The sequence below is a fragment of the Nyctereutes procyonoides genome, unplaced genomic scaffold, assembly GCF_905146905.1.
Source record: "Nyctereutes procyonoides isolate TBG_1078 unplaced genomic scaffold, NYPRO_anot_genome, whole genome shotgun sequence".
Lineage (NCBI taxonomy): Eukaryota > Metazoa > Chordata > Mammalia > Carnivora > Canidae > Nyctereutes > Nyctereutes procyonoides.
This window is the reverse complement of record NW_026575111.1, coordinates 292,013-318,020: the sequence shown is the minus strand read 5'-3', so window position 1 is coordinate 318,020 and position 26,008 is coordinate 292,013. Positions and strand designations below refer to the sequence as shown.

Here is a 26,008-nt window from a genome sequence, read left to right as displayed (position 1 = left end):
GCGCCCCCTGGTGCCCTGAGCGCCCCCTGGGGACCAGACAGTCCCCTGCTGACCTGAGCGCCCCTCTGGTGACTGAGCGCCCCCTGGGGACCAGACAGGCCCTTGCTGACCTGAACGCCCCCTGGTGACCAGACAGTCCCCTGCTGACCTGGGTGCCACCTGGGGCCCTGAGAGCCTCCTGAGTGCCCCCTGGTGCCCTGAGCAACTGCCAGTGACCTGAGCTCCTCCTAATGACTTGACCACTCCCTGGTCACCTGAGTGCCCCCTAGCGCCCTGAGCATCCCCTGGTGTCCTGAGCACCCCCTGGTGACCTGAGAATCTCCTAAGTGCCCCCTGGTGACCTGAGCATCCCCTACAGCCGAGTCCTGCTTGTGTCCCTGCGCGGAGGTTTGTGTCTGGGCTCACTCTGAGGTCCCCTCACTGTGCCCCTCGCACAGTAATACACGGCCGTGTCCTCGGCTCTCAGGCTGTTCATCTGCAGATACAGCGTGTTCTTGGCGTTGTCTCTGGAGATGGTGAATCGGCCCTTCACAGCGTCTGCATAGCTTGTGCTACTTCCATCATAGCTAATACCTGCGACCCACTGCAGCCCCTTCCCTGGAGCCTGGCGGACCCAGCTCATGTCATAGTCACTGAAGGTGAATCCAGAGGCCACACAGGAGAGTCTCAGGGACCCCCCAGGCTTCACCAGGTCTCCCCCAGACTCCACCAGCTGCACCTCACCCTGGACACCTGCAGACACAAGACATCCTGGTCAGGAAATTGTCTCACATCCTCTGTTTCTCTCACTCACCTCCACTCACATACTCAAGGTCTTTGGTTCTCCCTGAATTACCTTTTAAAATAGCGACAAGGAAAACCCAGCCGAGCACAGACTCCATGGTGGTTTGTCTGTGTTCTGTCCTGATCACTGAATGGTGTCACCTAGAGATCCTGGGGCTGGGTCTTCTCTCCCAGCTGCAGGGTCAGGGCTGGGCTGATTTAATCAGCAGATGGAGGGCCCTATTTGCATGCCCTCTGACTATATAGGCAAGCTCCAGACTTAGATTTGATCTTACAAGTCATAAACAAGGATTGCATCACAATTCTAGGTCACTTTGTGTAGATGGTGCTGTGAATATAGGAAGTTCTAATCTGTCAAAGTAGTTATCTTTGCATTTCTGTGTGCCTTTTTTACAGACGTTCATTAATGCAGTTCATTTTTAGTAGATGATTTTGTATCCCTATTGAAGTTTAATCATGAATATTTGTTTTTGTTATTTCTGTTTTTTTTTAAAAAAGACTTTACTTATTTATTCATAAGAGACCCATAAGAGAGGCAGAGACATAGCAGAGAGAGAAGCAGGCGCCCTACAAGGAGCCTGATATGGTACATGATCCTGGATGCCTGGATCATGCCTTGAGAGAGGCAGACACTCAAACCACTGAGCCAAATATTTATTTTTGATACCAGTGTAAAGAGGATTGTTTTGTTAATTTTATATAGATAGTTTGTTGTTAGTGTGTAGAAATTAGCTTTATCGTATATGTTGAGTTAACATCCTGAATTTTCCCTGAGCTAATTAGTTACTTCTAAGTGTTTTTTGTAAGATTTGTCCTCATTCACTATGTATAAGACAATGTCGTATGCAGGCAAATTATTTTTCTTCCTGTTGACTGATTTTAATATATTTTATTTTTTTATTGCCTAATTTCTATGGTAATCTTCGAGTTAGGGTCAAAAAAGTTTTCCCTCTGTCAGCCCGGGTGGCTCAGTGGTTTAGCACCGCCTTTAGCCCAGGGCCTGATCCTGGAGTACCAGGATCGAGTCCCACCTCGGGCTCCCCGCATGAAGCCTGTTTCTCCCTCTGCCTTTCTCTCCCCTCTCTGTGTTTCTCATGAATAAGTGAATAAAATCTTTAAAAAATGTTTTCCTTCTTTTCTGTCAGATTCTTTGCTCTAATATTTGGTTTGATATATGGCAAATCTAGGAATGCCTGGGGGGCTCAGCGATTGAGTGCCTATCCTCAGCCCAGGGCATGATCCTGGAGTACATGGACCAAGTCCTACATCAGGCTCCCTTCATGGATCCTGCATCTATCTCCTTCTGCCTGGGTCTCTGCCTCTCTCTCTCTCTGTGTGTGTGTCTTTCATGAGTAAACAAATAGAATCTAAAAAAAGATATATGGCAGATCTAGGAGAGCAAATGAATTTAGTTTTGCATGCGAATGAGCTTCCTATATATATGGTGTGATGTGGGAACTCAGGACAGGACAGGAAGTTTGTTCACAACTTCTGCCCAATTCTGATTAGAGATACATGGTGGCTGTTGAGCTTGATAAGTTCATTGTAGCTTTTTTAAAATTTCTTTTTATTGGAGTTCAATTTGCCAACATTAACATAACACCCAGGGCTCATCCCATCAAATGCCCCCCTCAGTGCCTATCACCCAGTCACCCCCAACCCTGGCCCAACTCCCCTTCCACTGCCCCTTGTTCGTTGCCCAGAGATAGGAGTCTTCATGTTCTGTCTCCCTCTCTGATATTTCACACTCATTTTCTCTACTTTCCCCTTTATTCCCTATCACTATTTTTTATATTCCCCAAATGAATGAGACCATATGTTTGTCCTTCTCCGATTGACTTACTTCACTCAGCATAATACCCTCCAGTTCCATCCACGTTGAAGCAAATGGTAGGTATTTGTCGTTTCTAATGGCTGAGGAATATTCCATCGTATGCATAGACCACATCTTCTTTATCCATCATCTTTCGATGGGCACCGAGGCTCCTTCCACAGTTTGGCTATTGTGGACATTGCTGCTAGAAACATTGGGGTGCAGGTGTCCCGGCGTTTCATTGCATCTGAATCTTTGGGGTAAATCCCCAGCAGTGCAATTGCTGGGTCGTAGGGCAGGTCTATTTTTAACTCTTTGAGGAACCTCCACACAGTTTTCCAGAGTGGCTGCACCAGTTCACATTCCCACCAACAGTGCGAGAGGGTTCCCCTTTCTCCACATCCTCTCCAACATTTGTGGTTTCCTGCCTTGTTAATTTTCCCCATTCTCACTGGTGTGAGGTGGGATCTCATTGTGGTTTTGATTTGTATTTCCCTGATGGCAAGTGATGCGGAGCATTTTCTCATGTGCATGTTGGCCATGTCTATGTCTTCCTCTGTGAGATTTCTCTTCATGTCCTTTGCCCATTTCATGATTGGATTGTTTGTTTCTTTGCTGTTGAGTTTAATAAGTTCTTTATAGATTTTGGAAACTAGCCCTTTATCTGATATGTTATTTGCAAATATCTTCTCCCATGCTGTAGGTTGTCTTTTAATTCTGTTGACTGCATCCTTTGCTGTGCAAAAGCTTCTTATCTTGATGAAGTCCCAATAGTTCATTTTTTCTTTTGTTCCTTTTGCCTTCGTGGATGTATCTTGCAAGAAGATACTGTGGCCAAGTTCAAAAAGGGTGTTGCCTGTGTTCTCCTCTAGGATTTTGATGGAATTTTGTCTCACATTTAAATCTTTCATCCATTTTGAGTTTATCTTTGTGTATGGTGCAAGAGAGTGGTCTAGTCTCATTCTTCTGCATGTGGATGTCCAATTTCCCAGCACCATTTATTGAAGAGACTGTCTTTCTTCCAGTGGATCGTCTTTCCTCCTTTGTCGAATATTAGTTGACCATAAAGTTCAGGGTCCACTTCTGGGTTCTCTGTTCTGTTCCATTGATCTATGTGTCCGTTTTTGTGCCAGTACCACACTGTCTTGATGACCACAGCTTTGTAGTACAACCTGAAATCTGGCCTTGTGATGCCCCCAGATATGGTTTTCTTTTTTAAAATTCCCCTGGCTATTCGGGGTCGTTCCTGATTCCACACAAATCTTAAAATAATTTGTTCTAACTCTCTGAAGAAAGTCCATGGTGTTTTGATAGGGATTGCATTGAACGTGTAAATTGCCCTGGGTAACATTGACATTTTCACAATATTAATTCTGCCAATCCATGAGCATGGAATATTTTTCCATCTCTGTGTGTCTTCCTCAACTTCTTTCAGAAGTGTTCTATAGTTTTTAGGGTATAGACCCTTTACCTATTTGGTTAGGTTTATTCCTAGGTATCTTATGCTTTTGGGTGCAATTGTAAATGGGATTGACTCCTTAATTTCTCTTTCTTCAGTCTCATTGTTAGTGTATAGAAATGCCATTGATTTCTGGGCATTGATTTTGTATCCTGCCACGCTGCCAAATTGCTGTATGAGTTCTAGCAATCTTGGGGTGGAGGCTTTTGGGTTTTCTATGTAGAGTATCATGTCATCGGCGAAGAGGGAGAGTTTGACTTCTTCTTTGCCAATTTGAATGCCTTTAATGTCTTTTTGTTGTCTGATTGCTGAGCCTAGGACTTCCAGTACTATGTTGAGTAGCAGTGGTGAGAGTGGACATCCCTGTCTTGTTCCTGATCTTAGGGGAAAGGCTCCCAGTGCTTCCCCATTGAGAATGATATTTTCTGTGGGCTTTTCGTGGATAGCTTTTAAGATGTTGAGGAATGTTCCCTCTATCCCTACACTCTGAAGAGTTTTGATCAGAAATGGATGCTGTATTTTGTCAAATGTTTTCTCTGCATCTATTGAGAGGATCATATGGTTCTTGGTTTTTCTCTTGCTGATATGATGAGTCACATTGATTGTTTTACGAGTGTTGAACCAGCCTTGTGTCCCGGGGATACATCCTACTTGGTCATGGTGAATAATTTTCTTAATGTGTTGTTGGATCCTATTGGCTAGTATCTTGTTGAGAATTTTTGCATCCATGTTCATCAGGGATATTGGTCTGTAATTCTCCTTTTTGGTGGGGTCTTTGGTTTTGGAATTAAGGTGATTCTGCCCTCATAGAATGAATTTGGAAGTACTCCATCTCTTTCTATCTTTCCAAACAGCTTTAGTAGAATAGATATGGTTTCTTCTTTAAACATTTGATAGAATTCCCCTGGGAAGCCATCTGGCCCTGGACTCTTGTGTCTAGGGAGGTTTTGATGACTGCTTCAATTTCCTCCCTGGTTATTGGCCTGTTCAGGTTTTCTATTTCTTCCTGATCTAGTTTTTGAAATTTGCGTCTTTCCAGGAATGCATCCATGTCTTCTAGATTGCCTAATTTATTGGCATATAGCTGTTCATAATATGTTTTTAAAATCGTTTTCATTTCCTCTCTCCTTTCTCATTCATGGTTATATTAATTTGAGTCTTCTCTCTCTTCTTTTTAATAAGGTTGGCTAATGGTTTATGTATCTTATTAATTCTTTCAAAGAACCAACTCCTGGTTTCTTGATCTGTTCCACAGTTCTTCTGGTCTCGATTTCATTGAGTTCTGCTCGAATGTTTATTAACTCCCTTCTTCTGCTGCGTGTAGCATCTATTTGCTGTTTTTTCTCTAGCTCCTTTAGGTTAAAGGTTAGCTTTTGTATTTGAGTTCCCTCCAGTTTTTGGAAGGATGCTTGTATTGCGATGTATTGCCCCCTCAGGACTGCTTTTGCTGTATCCCAAAGATTCTGAATGGTTGTATCTTCTGAATATTCTGAATGTATCCCAATATTCTGAATGGTTGTCATTAGTTTCCAGGAATCTTTTTAAGTCGTTTTTAATTTCCTGGTTGACACTGTCATCTTATAGCAGGATGGTCCTTAATCTCGACGTGTTTGAAATCCTTCCAAACTTCCTCTTGTGATTTAGTTCTAATTTCAAAGCATTATGGTCTGAAAATATGCAGGGGATGATCCCAATCTTTTGTTATCAGTTCAGACCTGATTTGTGACCCAGTATGTGGTCTATTCTGGAGAAGGTTCCTTGTTCACTTGAGAAGAATGTGTATTCAGTTGCTTTTTTACTTTTATAAATTTATTTTTATTGTTGTTCATTTTGCGAACATATTGAAAAACACCCAGTCCTCATTTCTTCAAGTGTCCCCCTCAGTGCCCATCACCCAGTTACCCCCACACCCCTTCCACCTCCCCTTCCACCTCCCATAGTTCATTTCCTAGAGTTAGGAGTCTCTCATGTTCTGTCTCCCATCAGTTGTGTTTAGATATAAAGTTCTGTAAATATCTGTGAAATCCATCTGGTCCAGTGTATCTTTTAAAGCTCTTGTTTCTTTGGAGGTGTTGTGCTTAGAAGATCTGTCAATTGTAGAAAGCGCTACATTCAAGTCACCAATTATAAGTGTATTATTATATAAGTATGTCTTAACTTTGTTTATTAATTGATTGATATACTTGGCAGCTCCCACAATCACGGCATAAATATTCATGATTTTTAGGTACTCTTGTTGGATAGATCCTTTGAGTATGATATAGTGTCCATGTTCATCTCTTACTACAGTCTTTGGGATAAACTTTATCTGATATAAGAATGGCTATCCCTGCTTTCTTTTGAGGAGCATTTGAATGGTAAATGGCTCTCCAACTTTTTTTTTCAGGCTGTAGGTGTCCTTACATCTAAAATGAGTCTCTTGTAGACAGGAAATAGATGGGTCTTGCTTTTTTATCCAGTCTGAAACCCTGCGCCTTTTGATGGAGTCATTAAGCCCATCCACGTTCAGAGTTACTATGGAAAGACATGAATTTAGTTTCATCATGATACCTATTCAGTCCCTGCTTTTGCAGATTGTTCCCTTTGACCTCCTCTTTCTATTACAGAGTCACCCTTAGTATTTCTGCGGAGCTGGTTTGGTGATCACACATTCTTTCAGTTCCTGCCTGTCTTGGAAGCTCTTTATCTCTCCTTCTATTCTGAATGAGAGCCTTGCTGGATAAAGTATTCTTGGCTGCATGTTTTTCTCATTTAGGACCCTGAATATATCCTGCCAGCCCTTTCTGGCTGGCCAGGTCTCTTTGGGAGTTCTGCTGTTAATCAAATATTTCTCCCCATAAATGTTAGAGATTTCCTTGCTGCTTTAAGGATCTTCTCTTTATCTTTGGAATTTGCAAGCATCACTATTAAATGTCAAGGTATTGAGCAAATTTTATTGATTTTAGGGGGATCTCTCTATCTTCTGGATCTGAATGCCTGTTTCCCTTCCTAAGTTCTGGAAGTTTTCAGTTATGATTTGTTCAAAAACACATTCTGGACCTCTGTCCCTTTCAGCGCTCTTGGGAACCTCAATTAAATGTAGATTTTTTCCTTCTGAGGCTTTCATTTATTTCCCTTAATCTATCGTCATGATCTTTAAATTGTTTTTCTCTTTTTACCTCAGTTTCACTCCTTGCCATCAACTTGTCTTTTATGTCACTTACTCATTCTTGTACCTCGTCAACCCTCGTTGTAGCCTCCAGTTTGGATTGCATCTCATTTAATTGATTTTTAATTTCAGCGTCATTAGATCTAAATTCTGCAGTCTTGAAGTCTCTTGAGTCTTTTATGTTTTTTTCTAGAGCTACCAGTAGCTTTATAATTGTGCTTCTGAATTGGCTTTCTGATGTTGAATCGTAATCCAAATTTTGTAACTCTGTGGGTGAGAAGACTGTTTCTGATTCTTTCTTTTGAGGTGAGTTTTTCCTTCTATTCATTTTGCTCAGTGCAGAGTGGCCAAAAACAAGTTGTATTGGGAAAAGGAGAAAAAGAGAGAAGAGGAAGAAGAAAAGAAAAAGAAAAAATAAAAGGAAGGAAAAAAAAGAGGAGAGAGGAAAAAAAACGGGACGGGAGGGGGGGAAGCAAACAGAGACCAAAAAACAAAAAACAAGGGGGAGTATCCTCTGATTCTGTATACTGTAAATCCCTGATTCTGTATACTGTAAATCCCTCAACTTCCAGTGCTGCTGGAAAGTGTCAATAATTTTTCCCCCCTGTCCGTCTAGCTGGTCTTCTGGGGAGGGGCCTGCTGTGCTGAATCTCAGGTGTTAGCACTTGGGGGAGCTGCTCAGCCCCCAACCTGGTGCAGGGTTCAGTGAAGGTTGTTTAACCTCTTTATCCTATGAGGTCACTGTGAGGCTCAGTGGGGGTTGTTTACCCTGGGAGGGCCCAGGAGGAACAACCACAGTGGCGGCAGCCTGCTCTGGAGCCCTGGAGTCAGCTCCCGCAGTAGCTACAGAGCTCTCAGTCTGCAGGGGCCTGAATGCTCTGGGGCGGGGCCACTGATCTGCTCAGCTTGGGGCAGGAGTGTCCTCGCTGTCCTGTGCCCTCCTGGCTTCTGCCTGTCCGGGGGGGAGCACCGGATCCTGAGCTGTGTCCGCGGCACCCTGTGATCCTGGGCCTGCGCTGTTGGATTCGTGCTCCTGGCCGTGCCACCCCCTCTGCGGAGCTGCTGCCTGAGCCCCTCTGAGCTGCTCCCTGGGCCGCGTAGCCCCCTCCACACTGAGCCTCCACCCAAGCCCCTCTGAGCTGCTCCCGAGTCCAGCCAACCTGCGGCAGCCCTTTAGGGAGCTCGGCTGCAGGGTGTGGTGCACTTTCCCCGGGGTGTAGGTCCTCTTTTCGTGCCCCAGGGAACCTGAGGGCATCCCCGCCCTCCTGGAGTCCTGATGTAACTCCCTGTGAGCGCCTTTCCACCCAGGAAGATTGGTGAAACTCCTGCTTCTGTCCTGGGGACACTCGCCCCAGCCTTAGCCTGGCTCCTCGTGGGACCCCTCCCCCTTGGATGCCTTTTGTTTCTTTATTTCTTTTCCCCCCATCTTCCTACATTGATAGAAGTGTGAACTCTTCTCACAGTAGCATTCCAGCTGTTCTCTCTTTAAATCTCAGGCAAATTCATAGGTTTTCAGGATGATTTGAAAGTTATCTAGGTAACTTGGTGGGGACAGGTGACTTGGGGACCCTGCTCTTACGCCATCTTGCTCCCTCCTCCGGTATTGGGGATAATATTCATTTGGCTTTGTGAGCTTTCCGAGCAGACTTGTTGACTTTGCCAGCTTCACCTGCCTCTTGTCCATTTCTTTGATGACACCCACAGCAACCACCTGTCTCCTGTCACGAACAGCAAAACAGCCAGAGGAGTAGAGTCAGAGAATCTCTTAACACACGTAGGCTTGCCAGGAACCATATCAACAATGGCATCATCCCCAGATTTCAAGAACTTGGGACCATCTTCCAGCTTTTTTCCAGAACGACAATCTATCTTCTCCTTCAGCTCAGCAAACTTGCAAACAATGTGAGCTGTGTGACAATCCAGTCCAGGTGCATATCCAGCACTGATTTGGCCTGGATGGTTCAGGATAATCACCTGAGCCATGAAGTCAGCTGTTTCCAGGGGTGGGTCATTTTTGCTGTCACCAGCCATGTTGCCATGACGAACATCTTTGACAGATACGTTCTTTTTTTTTTATGATAGTCACAGAGAGAGAGAGAGGCAGAGACACAGGCAGAGGGAGAAGCAGGCTCCATGCACCGGGAGCCCGACATGGGATTCGATCCCGGGTCTCCAGGATCACGCCCTGGGCCAAAGGCAGACACCAAACCACTGTGCCACCCAGGGATCCCGACAGATACGTTCTTGACATTGAAGCCCACATTGTCCCCAGGAAGAGCCTCACTCAAAGCTTCATGGTGTATTCCGACAGACTTTACTTCAGTTGTAACATTGACCGGAGCAAAGGTGACTACCATGCCAGGCTTATGAACACCAGTCTCCATTCCACCCACTGGGACAGTACCAATACCACCAATTTTGTAGACGTCCTGGAGAGGCAGACGCAAGGGCTTATCAGCTGGACGAGTTGGCGGCAGAATGCAACCTAGAGCTCCAAGCAGTGTGCTTCCACGGGCACTCCCATCTTTACAGGGGACTTTCCATCCCTTGAACCAAGGCATTTTAGCACTTGGCTCCAGCATGTTGTCACCATTCCAACCAGAAATTGGCACACATGCTACTGTGTCAGGGTTGTAGCCAATTTCCTTAATGTAGGTGATGACTTCCTTAACGATTTCCTTGTATCTCTTCTGGCTGTAGGGTGGTTGCGTGGAATCCATTTTGTTGGCACCAACAGTTAGTTGTTTTACACCCAGTGCATAAGCCAGAGGGCATGCTCATGGGTCTGCCCATTCTTGGAGATACCTGCTTCAAATTCACCAACACTAGCAGCCACAATCAGGACAGCACAGTCAGGACAGCACAGTCAGCCTGGGATGTGCCTGTAATCATGTTTTTGATAAACTCACTGTGTCCTGGGGCATCAACGATGGTCACATAATACTTGCTGGTCCCGAAGTTCCACAGGGGGATATCAATGGTGATACCAAGTTCATATTCAGCTTTCAGTTTATCCAAGACCCAGGCATACTTGAAGGAACCCTTTCCCATCTCAGCAGCCTCCTTCTCAAATTTTTCAATAGTTCTTTTGTCAGTTCCACCACATTTGTAGATCAGATGGCCAGTAGTGGTAGACTAGCCCAAATGTATGTGTCCAATGATGATGATGTTGATGTGAGTCTTTTCCTTTCCCATTTTGGTTTAGGTTTAGTGGTGGTTTTCATGACACCCATGTTCTGGCAGTTAACCCATTGTGAAAAAGCAGAATATGCTTTTGGAACCTAATCCATTACAGAGACAGAATTGCATCCTTAAATGGAGAGGAGGTAAAATCAGAGAATTTGTCTTTTTTTAAAGATTATATTTATTTATTCATGAGAGACACACAGAGAGAGGCAGAGACACAGGCAGCGGGAGAAGCAGGCTCTATGCAGGGAGCCTGATGTGGGACATGATCCTGAGATTCTAACACACCCTTGGCCGAAGGCAGGTGTTCAACCGCTGAACCACACAGGCGTCCCAGAGCATTTGTCTTATTCAGCATCTTCCAGGTCCTGAATTGATGAGGGCTCAGGAGCCCCCGATCATTTCCCCAGAGGGTGAGGGACACTGAGACCCAGAGGCAGATAAAAGTCCAAAGAGGCTCTAAACGTGGATCTGTTCTCAGGCACAGAAACTGCAGAGCCTGACAGGAGAGCCCTCACTTCCCAGCCTCACTCTGCACTGTTCCTGGGGCTGGAACCTGTGGTCAGAGGGTCCTGAGGACCCCAAGGGACCAGATACCTCCTCCTCACCAGGGCTCACTGCTCCCCTACCTGGTGGTCCACGTTCTCAGTTCACAGGGGTCCTGAGCCATGGAATGTACACAGACCTACTGTTTCCAGAGTAGTGCACCAGGTGCATCCCCACCAACAGTGCAAAAGAGTCCCCCTTCTCTGCATCTTCACCAGCATCTATTATTTCCTGACTTGTTAATTTTAGCCATTCTGAGCAGTGTGAGCTGATATCTCCTTGTGGTTTTGATTTGTATTTCCCTGAACCTGAGTGATGTGGAGAATTTTTCATGTGTTTCTTGGCCATTTATATATCTTTTTTGAAAAATGTCTGTTTGCGTCTTCTGCCCATTTCTAGACTAGATTCTTTGTTCATCGAATGTTGAGTTTTCTAAGTTCTCCATAGATTTTGGATATTATCTCTTTATCTGATTCATCATTTGCAAATATCCTCACTCCCTCTGTAGGCTGTCTAGGTTTCTTAACCGTTACCTTTGCTGAACAAAATTTTTATTCTATTGAACTGCAAATAGTTTATTTTTACCATTGTTTCCCTGGTTTTTGGAGATACATCATGCAAGAAATTACTGTGGCTGAGGTTAGAGAGATTGCTACTTGTGTTATTCCCTAGGATTTTGAGTAATTCCTGGCTCACATTTAGCTCTTTACTCCATTTTGAGCATATTTTTAAGTCATCTAAGAAACTGGTCTAGTTACAGTCTTCTGTTTATGGCTGTACAAGTTTTCCTATGCCATTTTTTTTAAAGAGAATATCTCTTCTCCATCGGCTATTCTTCCCTGTTTTGTCAAAGATAAGGTGACCAGGGACATCTTGGTGGCTCAATCGCTGACTGTCTGTCTTTGACCGGGGTCGTGATCCCAGTGGTCTTGGGATGGAGTCCCGCATCAGGATCCCTCCAGGGACCCTGCTTCTCTTCTGCCTGTGTCTCTCCCTCTCTCTGTATCTCTCATGAATAAATAAATAAAATCTTAAACACATAAAAACAAGAGAACAGAAAGATAAGTTGACCATAGAGTTGAAGGTCCTTTTCCGAATTCTCTATTCTGTTCCATTTATCTATGTGTCTGATTTTGTGCCAGTATCATACTGTCTTGATGACCACAGCTTTGTAATACAGCTAAGTCCAGAAATATCAGGACTCAAGTTTTGGTTTTCTCTTTCTACATTCCTTTGCTATGTGGTGCCTTTTATGCTTCTATACAAATTTTTGGATTTTCCTTCTATTTTTTCTATATTTTTTTATTGGAGTTTGATTTGCAACATATACTATAACACAGTACTCATTCCGTGAAGTGCTTCCCTGTGCCCATCACCCAGTCACCCCATCCCTCCATCAACCTCTCTTCCACTACCCGTTGTTCATTTCCCAAGATAGGAGTCTCTCATGTTCTGGCTCCCTCTCTGATATTTATCACTCATTTCTCTCCTTTCCTCTTTAATCCTTTTCAGTATTTCTTATATTTCCCATATGAGTGAAACCATATAATGTTTGTCCTTCTCCAATTGACCTACTTCACTCAGCATGATACCCTCCAGTTCCATCCACAATTAAGCAAATGGTGGGTATTCGTCATTTCTCATGGCTGAGTAATATTCCATTGTATACATAGACCACATCTTCTTTATCCATTAATCTTTGGATGGACACAGAGGCTCCTTCCACAGTTTGTCTATTGTGGACATTGCTGCTATAAACATTGGGGTGCAGGTGTTCCAGCGTTTCACTGCCTCTGGATCATTGGGGTAAATCTATTCTGGAGAAAGTTCCATGTGCACTTGAGAATAATGTGTATTCAGTTGAGTTTGGATGTAAAGTTCTGTAGATATCTGTGAAATCCATCTGGTCCAGTGTATCATTTAAAGCTCTCATTTCTTTGGAGATGTTGCACTTAGAAGACCTATCAAGTATAGAAAGCACTAGATTGAAGTCACCAAGTATAAGTGTATTATTATCTAAGTATGTCTTAATTTTGGTTATTAATTGATTGATATATTTGGCAGCTCCCACATTCGGGGCATATATATTGAGGATTGTTAAGTCCTCTTGTTGGATAGATCTTTTAAGTATGATATAGTGTCCCTCTTCGTCTCTCACTACTGTCTTCGGAGTGAATTTTAGTTTATCTGATATAAGGATGGCTACACCTGCTTTCTTTTGAGGACCATTTGAATGGTAAATGGTTCTCCAACCTTTTATTTTCAGGTTGTAGGTGTCCTTCTGTCTAAAATGAGTCTCTTGTAGACAGCAAATAGATGGGTCCTGCTTTTTTTATGTAGTCTGACACCCTGTGCCTTTTGATGGGGTCATTAAGCCCGTTCACGTTCAGAGTTACTAATGACAGATATTATTTTAGTGTCATCATGATACATATTCAGTCCCCGTTTTTGTGGATTGTTCCACTGAACTTCTTCTTAAAGGGGGATTTTAAGAGTCCCCCTTAAAATTTCTTGCAGAGCTTGTTTGGAGGTCACATATTCTTTCAGTTCATGCCTGTCTTGGAAGCTCTTTATCTCTCCTTCCACAGTTCTGAATGAGAGCCTTGCTGGATAAAGTATTCTTGGCTGCATGTTTTTCTCATTTAGGACCCTGAATATATCCTGCTAGACCTTTCTGGCCTGCCAGGTCTCTGTGGAGAGGTCTGCTGTTACCCTAATACTCCTTCCCATAAGAGTCAGGGATTTCTTGTCTCTTGCTGCTTTAAGGATCTTCTCTTTATCTTTGGAATTTGCAAGCTTCACTATTAAATGTCAAGGTGTTGAACGGTTTTTATTGATTTTAGGAGGGGATCTCTCTATTTCCTGGATCTGAATGCCTGTTTCCCTTCCCAGGTTAAGAAAGTTTTCAGCTATGATTTGTTCAAATACATATTCTGGCCCTGTGTCCCTTTCGGCACCCTCGGGAACCCCCATTAAATGTAGGTTTTTCTTCCTCAGGCTGTCATTTATTTCCCTTCATCTATCCTCATGATTTTTTAATTGTTTGTCTCTTTTTTCCTCAGTGCCCTCTGTGCCATCAGCTTGTCTTCTATTTTTTTAAATAACAAATTTATTTTTTATTGGTGTTCAATTAGCCAACATACAGAATAACACCCAGTCCTCATCCTGTCAAGTGCCCCCCTCAGTGCCCATCACCCATTCACCCCCACCCCCCGCCCTCCTCCCCTTCCACCACCCCTAGTTCCTTTCCCAGAGTTACGAGTCTTCATGTTCTGTTTCCCTTTCTGATATTTCCTACCCATTTATTCTCCCTTCCATTCTATTCCCTTTCACTATTATTTATATTCCCCAAATGAATGAGACCATATAACGTTTGTCCTTCTCTGACTGACTTATTTCACTCAGCATAATACCCTCCAGTTCCATCCATGTCCAAGCTAATGGTGGGTATTTGTCATTTCTAATGGGTGAGAAATATTCCATTGTATACATAAACCACATCTTCTATTTTGTGGTCTTTTTAAAAAATAAATTTATTTTTTACTGGTGTTCAATTTACCAACATAAAGAATAACACCCAGTGCTCATCCCGTTAAGTGCCCCCCTCAGTGCCCACCACCCATTCACCCCCACCCTCACCCTCCTCCCCTTCCACCACCCCTAGTTCATCTTTATGTTCTATCTCCCTTTCTGGTATTTCCCACACATTTCTTCTCCCTTCCCTTATATTCCCTTTCACTATTATTCATATTCCCCAAATGAATGAGAACATACACTGTTTGTCCTTCTCCGATTGAATTACTTCACTCAGCATAATCCCCTCCAGTTCCATCCATGTTGAAGCAAATGTTGGGTATTTGTCGTTTCTAATGGCTGAGGAATATTCCATTTTATACATAAACCACATCTTCCTTATCCATCATCTTTCGATGGACACTGAGGCTCCTTCCACAGTTTGGCTATTGTGGACATGGCTGCTAGAAACATCGGGGTGCAAGTGTCCTGGCGTTTCATTGCATCTGTATCTTTGGGGTAAATCCCTAACAGTGCAATTGCTGGGTCGTAGGGCAGGTCTATTTTTAACTCTTTGAGGAACCTCCACACAGTTTTCCAGAGTGGCTGCATCAGTTCACATTCCCACCAACAGTGTAAGAGGGTTCCCCTTTCTCCACATCCTCTCCAACATTTGTGGTTTCCTGCCTTGTTAATTTTCCCCATTCTCACTGGTGTGAAGTGGTATCTCATTGTGGTTTTGATTTGTATTTCCCTGATGGCAAGTGATACGGAGCATTTTCTCATGTGCCTATTGGCCATGTCTATGTCTTCCTCTGTGAGATTTCTCTTCATGTCTTTTGCCCATTTCATGATTGGATTGTTTGTTTCTTTGGAGTTGAGTTTAATAAGTTCTTTATAGATCTTGGAAACTAGCCCTTTATCTGATACGTCATTTGCAAATATCTCCTCCCATTCTGTAGATTGTCTTTTAGTTCTGTTGACTGTATCCTTTGCTGTGCAAAAGCGTCTTATCTTGATGAAGTCCCAATAGTTCATTTTTGCTTTTGTTTCTTTTGCCTTCGTGGATGTATCTTGCAAGAAGTTACTGTGGCTGAGTTCATAAAGGGTGTTGCTTGTGTTCTCCGCTAGGATTTTGATGGAATCTTGTCTCACATTTAGATCATTCATCCATTTTAAGTTTATCTTTGTGTATGGTGCAAGAGAGTGGTCTAGTTTCATTCTTCTGCATGTGGATGTCCAATATCCCAGCACCATTTATTGAAGAGACTGTCTTTCTCCAGTGGATAGTCTTTCCTCCTTTATCGAATATTAGTTGACCATAAAGTTCAGGGTCCACTTCTGGGTTCTCTATTCTGTTCCATTGATCTATGTTTCTGTTTTTGTGCCAGTACCACACTGTCTTGATGACCACAGCTTTGTAGTACAACCTGAAATCTGGCATTGTGATGCCCCTAGATATGGTTTTCTTTTTTAAAATTCCCCTGGCTTTTCGGGGTCTTTTCTGATTCCACACAAATCTTAAAATAATTTGTTCTAACTCTCTGAAGAAAGTCCATGGTATTTTGATAGGGATTGCATTAAACGTGTCAATTGCCCTCGGTATCATTGACATTTATTTTTTATTTTTTTAAATTTTTTTATTTATGATAGTGAGAGAGAGAGAGAGAGAGAGAGAGAGAGAGAGAGAGAGAGAGGCAGAGATACAGGCAGAGGGAGAAGCAGGCTCCATGCACCGGGAGCCTGACGTGGGATTCGATCCCGGGTCTCCAGGATCGCACCCTGGGCCAAAGGCAGGCACCAAACCACTGCGCCACCCAGGGATCCCAACATTGACATTTACACAATATTAATTCTGCCAATCCCTGAGCATGGAATATTTTTCCATCTCTTTGTGTCTTCCTCAATTTCTTTCAGAAGTGTTCTATAGTTTTTAGGGTATAGACCCTTTACCTATTTGGTTAGGTTTATTCCTAGGTATCTTATGCTTTTGGGTGCAATTGTAAATGGGATTGACTCCTTAATTTCTCTTTCTTCAGTCTCATTGTTAGTGTATAGAAATGCCATTGATTTCTGGGCATTGATTTTGTATCCTGCCACGCTACCAAATTGCTATATGATTTCTAGCAATCTTGGGGTGGAGGCTTTTGGGTTTTCTATGTAGAGTATCATGTCATCGGCGAAGAGGGAGAGTTTGACTTCTTCTTTGCCAATTTGAATGCCTTTAATGTCTTTTTGTTGTCTGATTGCTGAGGCTAGGACTTCCAGTACTATGTTGAATAGCAGTGGTGAGAGTGGACATCCCTGTCTTGTTCCTGATCTTAGGGAAAGGCCCCCAGTGCTTCCCCATTGAGAATGATATTTGCTGTGGGCTTTTCATAGATGGCTTTTAAGATGCCGAGGAAAGTTCCCTCTATCCCTACACTCTGAAGAGTTTTGATCAGGAATGGATGCTGTATTTTGTCAAATGCTTTCTCTGCATCTAATGAGAGGATCATATGGCTCTTGGTTTTTCTCTTGCTGATATGATGAATCACATTGATTGTTTTACGAGTGTTGAACCAGCCTTGTGTCCCGGGGATAAATCCTACTTGGTCATCGTGAATAATTTTCTTAATGTGTTGTTGGATCCTATTGGCTAGTATCTTGCTGAGAATTTTTGCATCCACGTTCATCAGGGATATTGGTCTGTAATTCTCCTTTTTGGTGGGGTCTTTGTCTGATTTTAAGATTAAGGAGATGCTGGCCTCAAAGAACGAGATTGGATGCATTCCATCCCTGTGTATCTTTCAGGTCAGCTTTAGTAGAATTAATATTTTTTCTTCTTTAAACGTTTGATAGAATTCCCCTGGGAGGCCCTGTGGCCCTGGACTTTTGTGTCTTGGGAGGTTTTTGATGACTGCTTCAATTTCCTCCCTGGTTATCGACCTGTTCAGGTTCTCTATTTCCTCCAGTTCCAGTTTGGTAGTTTGTGGCTTTCCAGAAATGCGTCCATATCTTCTAGATTGCCTAATTTATTGACATATTGCTGCTCATATTATGTTTTAAAAATCGTTTATATTTTCTTGTTCTTAGTTTGATGTCTCCTTTTTCATTCATTATTTTATTAATTAGAGTCTTTTTTCTTTTAAACAAGGTTGGCTAATGGTTTATCTATCTTAGGAATTCTTTCAAAGAACCAACTCTGGTTTTGTTAACCTGTTCCACATTTTCTGGTCTCTATTTCTTTGAGTTGTGCTCGAATCTTCTTTAACTCTCTTCTGCCCGTTGTAGGTTTCATTTGCTATTCTTTCTTCAGTTCTTTTAGGTGCAAGGTTAGCTTGTACATTTGGTTTTTTTCCAATTTTTTGAGGAATGCTTGTATTGTGATGTATTTCCCTCTCAGGACTGCTTTTGCTGTATCCCAAGTTTTGAAGGGTTGTATCTTCAGTCTCATTAGTTTCCATGACTCTTTTTTTTTAAATTTTTATTTATTTATGATAGTCACAGAGAGAGAGAGGCAGAGACACAGGCAGAGGGAGAAGCAGGCTCCATGCACCGGGAGCCCGATGTGGGATTCGATCCTGGGTCTCCAGGATCGTGCCCTCGGCCAAAGGCAGGCGCCAAACCGCTGTGCCACCCAGGGATGCCTCCATGACTCTTTTTAATTCTTCTCTGATTTCCTGGTTGAGCCTTTCATCTTTTAGCACAATGACCTTTAATCTAGACGTGTTTGAGCTTCTTCCAAAATTCCTCTTGTGATTGAGTTCAAGTTCTGAAGCATTATTGTCTGGAAATATGCAGGAAACAATCCCCATCTTTTGGTAGCAGTTATCCCCATCTTTTAGTAGCAGTTTAGATTTGATTTGTGACCCAGTATGTGATCTATTTTGGAAAAAGTTCCATGTACACTTGAGAAGAATGTGTATTCAGTTGCGTTTGGATGTAAAGTTCTGTAAATATCTTTGAAATCCATCTGGTCCAGTGTATCATTTAAAGTTCTTGTTTTTTTGGAGATACTGTACTTAGACTATATCTCATTTGCAGAAAGGTCTGTGTTGAAATCTATTGATAGTAGTGTATTATTATCTACCTATGTATTTCCTTTGATTATTAATTAATTGACATACTTGGCAGCTCCCACATTTGGGGCATAAATATTCATGATCGTCAGGTCCTCTTGTTGGATAGATCCTTTAAGTATGATATAGTGTCCCTCTTCATCTCTTACTACAGTCTTTGGGATAAACTTTATCTTACATAAGGATGGCTACCCCTTCCTTCTTTTGAGAACCATTTGAATGGTAAATGGCTCTCCAACCTTTTATTTTCAGGCTGTATGTCTTAAATGGGTCTCTTGTAGACAGCAAATAGATGGGTATTGCTTTTTTATCCAGTCTGAAACCCTGTTTCTTTTGATGGGATCATTAAGCCCATTCACTTTCAGAGTTACTTTTGAAAGATATGAATTGCTGTCATCATGATACCTATTCAGTCCCTGTTTTTGTGGATTATTTCTTTGGGTGCCCTCTTCCTTTCATAAAGTCCCCCTTAACATTTCTTGCAGAGATGGCTTCATGGTCACACATTCTTTCAGTTTCTGCCTATCTTGGAAGCTCTTTATCTCTCTTTCTATTCTGAATGAGAGCCTTGCTGGATATATGATTCTTGGCTGTATGTTCTTCTCATTTAGGACCCTGAATATATCCTGCCAGCCCTTTCTGGCCTGCCAGGTCTCTGTGGAGAGGTCTGCTGTTAACCTAATACTTCTCCCCATAAAGTTTAGGGATTTCTTGTCTCTTGTTGCTTTAAGGATCTTCTCTTTATCTTTGGAATTCGGAAGCTTCACTATTAAATTTCGAAGTGTTGAATGCTTTGTATTTATTTTCTGGGGGATCTCACTATATCTCCCAGTTCTGAATGCCTGTTTCCCTCCCCAAATTAGGGAAGTTCTCAACTATGATTTGTTCAAATATGTTTTCCGGTCCTCTGTCCCTTTCAGCGCTCTCTGGAACACCAATTAAATGTAGATTTTTCCTTCTGAGGTTGTCATTTATTTCCCTTAACCTTTCCTCATGATCTTTTAATTGTTTTTCTCTTTTTTCCTCAGTCCCCTCCTTGCCATCAACTTGTCTTCTATGTCACTCACTCGTTCTACCTCGTTATCCTTCATCGTTAGGACCTCCAATTTGGATTGCATCTCATTTAATTGATTTTTAATTTTGGCGTCATTAAATCTAAATTCTGCAGTCATGAAGTCTCTTGCATCCTTTGTGCTTTTTTCTAGAGCTACCAGTAGCTTTTTAATTGAGCTTCTGAATTGACTTTCTGACATTGAATTGTAATCCAAATTCTGTAATTCTGTGGCAACGAGTACCATTTCTGACTCTTTTGTATATAGTTCAATGCAGTGTGGATATAAAGGAGTTGTACTGGAAAAAAAGAAGAGAAAAAAAGGAGGGGTATCCTCCGGTTCTTTTTTCTTTTCTTAAAGACTTTATTATTTATTTATTTATTCATGAGAGATGAGAGAGTCAGAGAGAGAGAGAGAGAGAGGCAGAGATACAGGCAGAGGGAGAAGCAGGCTTCATGCAGGGACCCTGATGTGGGAGTTGATCCCGAGACTCCAGGATCATGCCATCGGCAAAAGGCAGGCGCTAAACCCCTGAGACACCCAGGCATCCCCTCCTCTGGTTCTATATACTGTAAATCTCCCAACTTCCCCTGGAGCTTTCCAGTGCTGCTCAGTCAATAATTTGGTCTTTCCCTGTCCTTTCAGCTGGTCTTCTGGGGGATGGGTCACTGTGCTGATTCTCAGGTGTGTGCACCTGGGGGAGATGCCTGCCTTCCACTGGGTGCTGGGCTCAGTGGGACCTGTTTACCCCATGAGGCCCTTGTACCTTAGTGACCCCGCCCCTCCCAGGTATTGTGTGACACCAGGAGGAACAAGCCCTTGGCGGTGGCCATGTCTCCAGCCCTGGAGTCAGGTCCCACAGTAGCTACCCAAGTCTCCCAGTCTGAACTGGCCTGGATGCTCCGGGGGTGGAGGGGGGGGCGCTGGTCTGCACAGGTTGGGGGCGCCCAGTGGCAGAAGCATCCTCATTGTCCTGTGCCCTACCCGTCTCCACCTGCCCTGGAGGTGTGCAGTTTCCTGGGCTTTTTCCACTGTGCTGCTGGATTCGTGCTCTCCGGCTCAGCTCCAAAAGGCAGCAGGGTGCAGCCCCCTCTGTCCAGAGCCACCTCCTGAGCTTCTCCAGAGGCCTCGCCTGGTGCACGCTCCAGCCGTTTACTGAGATCGGCCCACAGTTGTGGCGCATCCTCCCCAGGAAGGCACTTCCTCTGTTAGTGACTCCAGGAGACTGGAGGCTCCATGGCCCCTCCTGTGGTTCTGCCTGAATTCCCTGCTAAGCCCTTTTGTGTCCGGGAAGAATCCGGTGTTGATTTTTGAAGTTCCTGCTTCTCTGGGACTGCACTTTCCTGTCCCAGAGATTTTTCTGCCTGGCCTTAGTGTGGCTCATCCCGGTGCCACGCCCCCACTTGATTCTTTTTTTCCCCCACCTTCCTACCTGTAAGAAGCACAAACTCTTCTCTCTGCAGCGTCCCAGCTGTTCTCTCTTTAAATCTCAAGTTGAATTCATAGGTTTTCAGGATACTTTGAAAGTTAACTATGTAAGTTGGTGGGGACAGGTGACTTGAGGACACTACTCCTCTGCCATCTTGCCCCGCCCCCTCTTCACTGCTTTCAAGACACTAATTTTAGTCCCAAAGTCACCTTCAGATTAAGAGTTTGTGGAGAATCATTTATCTTGCTAGTGGTCATGAAAGAACACTGGGTTAACTATCCTTTTTATAAAAGATATTTATTTATTCATGAGAGGTGGGAGAGAGAGAGAGAGAGAGAGAGAGAGAGAGAGAGAGAGAGAGAGAGGTAAAGGGAGAATCAGGCTCCCTGTAGGGAGCCCAATGTGGGACTTGATCCTGGATCCTGGGATTCCACCCTGAGCTGAAGGCAGATGCTCAACCAGTGAGCCATGCAGGGGTCTCAGAAGCCATCCTTTGTTTAGCCAACTGCATTCAATCCAAAGGCTGAAATAAGAAATGAAGAAGGACATTATATCCTAAAATGTGTCTATCCAACATAAAGATCTAAAAATCGTATATATTTATGCCCCAATATGAGAGCAGGCAATTATCTAAATGCAGTAATTACAAAATTAAAGAAACTCATTGGCTATAGAACAACAATAATAGGATAATTTACAAACCCACTCAAATTAGTGGACACATCATCTCAGTAAAAGATCAACAAGGAAACATGGGCTTATAATGACACAGTGGACCAGAAGGAGTTTTGTGTTATTTATTTGGGTTCTTTCTCTTTTCTTTTTGATAAATACAGGTCAAGGATTCTCAATTTTATTGTTTTTTTTTCCAACCAGGCTCTAGTTTCTATGACCAGTTGTTTTTGAGATTTTATATCATTGATTTTAGCTCTAATCTTTACTATTTCCTTCCTCCTGCTGAGTTTTGGTTTCAGTTGTCCTTTCTCCAGCTCTTTAGCGATTGGGCTAGGTTTTTTATTTGAGATTTTCCTTGTTTCTTGAGGCAGATGTGTACAGCTGTCTACTTCTCTATATGGACCAACTCTAATGCAGATAAATTAGGTAAAGGTGATAATGGTTTTATACTGTCGTGTGTGTGTGTGTGTGTGTGTATGTGTCTGTGTTTGTGTGATTTTCAGACCCCACATCCACATATGTCCTGGTGGGGGTTCCACTGCTTTCATAGGCTGTCAATGGCATTGAGGCTGTGAGCATGGTCCAAGATAGCGACCCCACCAGGGGCCTTTGTTCTGTTGCTTGGATTGTTGTTGCCTCTGTAGCCCCATATCCAGCAAGCACTTTATGCTGCTTCTAGCAAGCTTGTTCCTTGAGCTGGGTGGTCTGTGATGCACAGTGAGTACATCTGTGACTATTGCAAAGCTTAATTATATGAGAATCAGGATATTTGTAAATTTTTGGTATTTAAGAACAAGACTAAGTCAAATGTAGTTGACTCTGTATTTTCTGCATGTTAGTATATTCGTCTTCCTATGACAACTATGTTTGTGAGTTAGAGATGAATAGTTGTGAACAGAATCCTGTGTCCAGAGAGGCCTCCTGGGGGAAACTGATCCATGGAGAGGAATCCCAGGCCCCTACAGAAAACCTTCTCAGAACATTCATCTGCACCTGCTCCTGGACCTTCAAGACAGAAGTGGTGAGGAGTGTGCACCCCCTGGTGGTCCCGATCCCCTTCTACAGGGAGGTTTGTGTCTGGGCTCACACTGAGGTCCCCTCACTGTGTCCTTTGCACAGTAATACACGGCCGTGTCCTCGGCTCTCAGGCTGTTCATCTGCAGATACAGCGTGTTCTTGGCGTTGTCTCTGGAGATGGTGAATCGGCCCTTCACAGCGTCTGCATAGCTTGTGCTACTTCCATCCTTGTTAATGTGTGAGACCCACTGAAGCCCCTTCCCTGGAGCCTGGCGGGCCCAATACATGTAGTAACTACTGAAGGTGAATCCAGAGGCCACACAGGAGAGTCTCAGGGACCCCCCAGGCTTCACCAGGTCTCCTCCAGACTCCACCAGCTGCACCTCACCCTGGACACCTGCAGACACAAGACATCCTGGTCAGGAAACTGTCCCCCGTCCCCTGTTTCTCTCACCGCCACTCACAGACTCAAGGTCTCTTGTTCTCCATGAATTACCTTTTAAAGTAGCAACAAGGAAAACCCAGCTGAGCACAGACTCCATGGTGAGTTGTCTGTGTTCTGTTCTGATCCCTGAATGGGATCACCTGTGGATCCTGGGGCTAGGGCTCCTCTCCCAGCTGCAGGGTCTGGGCTGGGCTGGTTTAATCAGCGGAGGGAGGGCCCTATTTGCATGCCCTCTGACTATATCTTTAGATCTTGACTAAAATTCATTCTAACAATTTGATAGCAACGACTGCATTACCTGCGCAGATCATTGTGCAGATGGCGCTGTTGAAATATGAAGTTCTAATCTGTGAGCAATGCTAACTTTGCATTTCTGTTTCCCTTTTAAAAAGTCCTTCATCAAATAGGTCATTTTCAGTATGGTATTCTACCTTTATTAAATTTAATCCTAAATATTTATTTTTGATGCCAGTGTAAAGGGGATTTTTAAAAATTTTTATATAGATAATTTTTTTAGTGTGAAGAATCCTATCTTCCTTTTAATTGTTGATTTTATATTCTGAATATTCCCTGAAATCGTTATTTAACTATAAGCATTTTTGGAGTTTGTAGAGTTTTCCCCTGTAGCAGATCATGTCATATGGATATAAATATTTTTTCTGCCTCTAAAGTGATTGATTATTATTTTTTTATTGCCTTATTCTCTTGGATAGGTCTTCAATTTGATGGGGCAGAAATATTTCTTTTCTTCTGGTTTCTTTGGTCTAATAGCTCAGTAGACATAAGTCAGATATAGGGAGAAATGTATTTCATTTTGCACGTGCATGAGCTACATGAATATGACAGCCAGGCAATGACCACAGTAGGCAGCCCTTTTGCTTGTGACAATAAGTGATTGGGTTTGTGGAGATTTAAGGCCAGGATTTGGATTTGAGTCGGTGAATGAGTGAGGAACTGGCAAAGTTTCATCACAGCCTTCTGGGTACTACGTTACCTACTCTGGTGCTGAGGATGGTTCTCCCAACAATCCTCAGACATCACATTACTCCCTATACAAATGTATTTTAGAGGCACATTTGGTACATCGTTGTGTGACTGGCATAACATCAGACATGATCACAGCGCAGCACATTACGGAGCCCAGAAGTAAATGTGTGCATATACAGTCAGAAAACCTCCACAGGATATCTAAGAATACACATTGGGGAAAGGATAGTCTCTATAACAGATGGTGTTGGACAGCCTCATGCAAATAATGACACTTGGTCCTTATCTTACATCGTACAGATACATGAACACAGAAAAATCTCAAAATGGATTAATGACAAGCAGAAGACACGATGCTAAATCTTGCAAATGAAAACAAATGGGAAAACATCATGACTGTGCTTTTTGTGATTTATTTGATATAGCAGCAAAATCACAGGCAACAAAATCAAAACAGATAAGTGGGCTACATCAAAGTAGTAAGTAAGTAAGAACACATATTAGCAAAACAATAAGGAGGGCACATGATAGGATGGGCACTGAGAGTTGTATTTTGGCAATTTAAATTTAAATAAAAATATAAAAAATAGTAATAATAAAAAAATAAAACTATAACAGTGGAAGAAGTCAGCCTATGACATGGGACTCAGTGTGCTCAATCACATATTGAGGAGTTAGTATCCAAAAATACAGAAGGGAAACTTACTCATCAATAGAAAATACAACAAACACATAACAACAGTAAACCAATCCTCTGATTAAAAATTGGGCCAAGGGGACTTCTGGTGGTTCAGCGGTTTAGCATCTGTCTTAAGTTCAGGTCATGATCCCAATCTAGAGACAGAATCCAACATCAGGCTCCCTGTGAGGATACTGCTTCTCCCTCTGTCTATGTCTCTGGCACTCTCTCTCTCTGTCTTTCTCTCATGAATAAATGAAATAAAAATATTTTAAAAATATTGGGCCAGGGTTGGGGCCTGTGTGTGTCTCACTTAGTTAAGCACCCAATTCTTTTTTATATTCTTTGTATATATATTTTATTCCATAAAAGTTAAATTTGCCAACATATAACACCCAGTGCTCATCCTGTCAAGTGCCTCCCTCAGTGCCCATCACCCAGTCCCCCCCATTACCCCGCCCACCTTCCCTTCCACTACCCTTTGTTTACCAAAGTTAGGAGTCTCTTATGTTTTGTCACTCTCTCTGACATTTCCCACTCATTTTCTCCATTTCCCCTATAATACCTTTCACTATTTTTTATATTCCTCCTATGAGTGAAACCATAGGATGATTGTCCTTCTCCAAGTGACTTCACTCAGATTAATACCTTCCAGTTCGATCCACGTCGAAGCAAGTGGTGGGTATTTATCATTTCTAATGGCTGAGGAATATTCCATTGTATACATAAACCACATCTTCTTTATCCATTCATCTCTTGATGGACACAGAGGTTCCTTCCACAGTTTGACTATTGTGGACATGGCTGCTATAAACATCGGGGTGCAGGTGTCCTGGCGTTTCACTGCATCTGTATCTTTGGGGTAAATCCCCAGCAGTGCAATTGCTGGGTCGTAGGGCAGGTCTATTTTTCACACTTTGAGGAACCTCCACACAGTTTTCCAGAGTGGCTGCACCAGTTCACATTCCCACCAACAGCGCAGGAGGGTTCCCCTTTCTCCACATCCTCTCCAACATGTGTTGTTTCCTGTCTTGTTAATTATCACCATTCTCACTGGTGTGAGGTGGTATCTCATTGTGGTTTTGATTTGTATTTACCTGATGGCCAGTGATGCAGAGAATTTTGTCATGTGCTTGTTGGCCATCTCTATGTCTTCCTCTGTGAAGTTTCTGGTCATGTCTTTTGCCCATTTCATGATTGGATTGTTTGTTTCTT

General features: G+C 43.0%; 2 gene segments (V, D, J or C); both read right to left on the bottom strand.

Annotated features, from left to right (window-relative positions):
• Positions 1-352: 352 nt before the first annotated feature.
• LOC129514862 (immunoglobulin heavy variable 3-74-like) lies at positions 353-944 on the bottom strand. The segment is given in 2 exon segments: positions 353-732; positions 836-944. Coding segments are annotated over 2 exon segments (426 nt in total).
• A 21,785-nt stretch (positions 945-22,729) lies between these two features.
• LOC129514846 (immunoglobulin heavy variable 3-74-like) lies at positions 22,730-23,298 on the bottom strand (the record flags this gene model as incomplete). The annotated part of the segment is given in 2 exon segments: positions 22,730-23,079; positions 23,179-23,298. Coding segments are annotated over 2 exon segments (396 nt in total), but the record flags the coding sequence as incomplete, so codon positions are not given.
• Between the last annotated feature and the right edge of the window lie 2,710 nt (positions 23,299-26,008).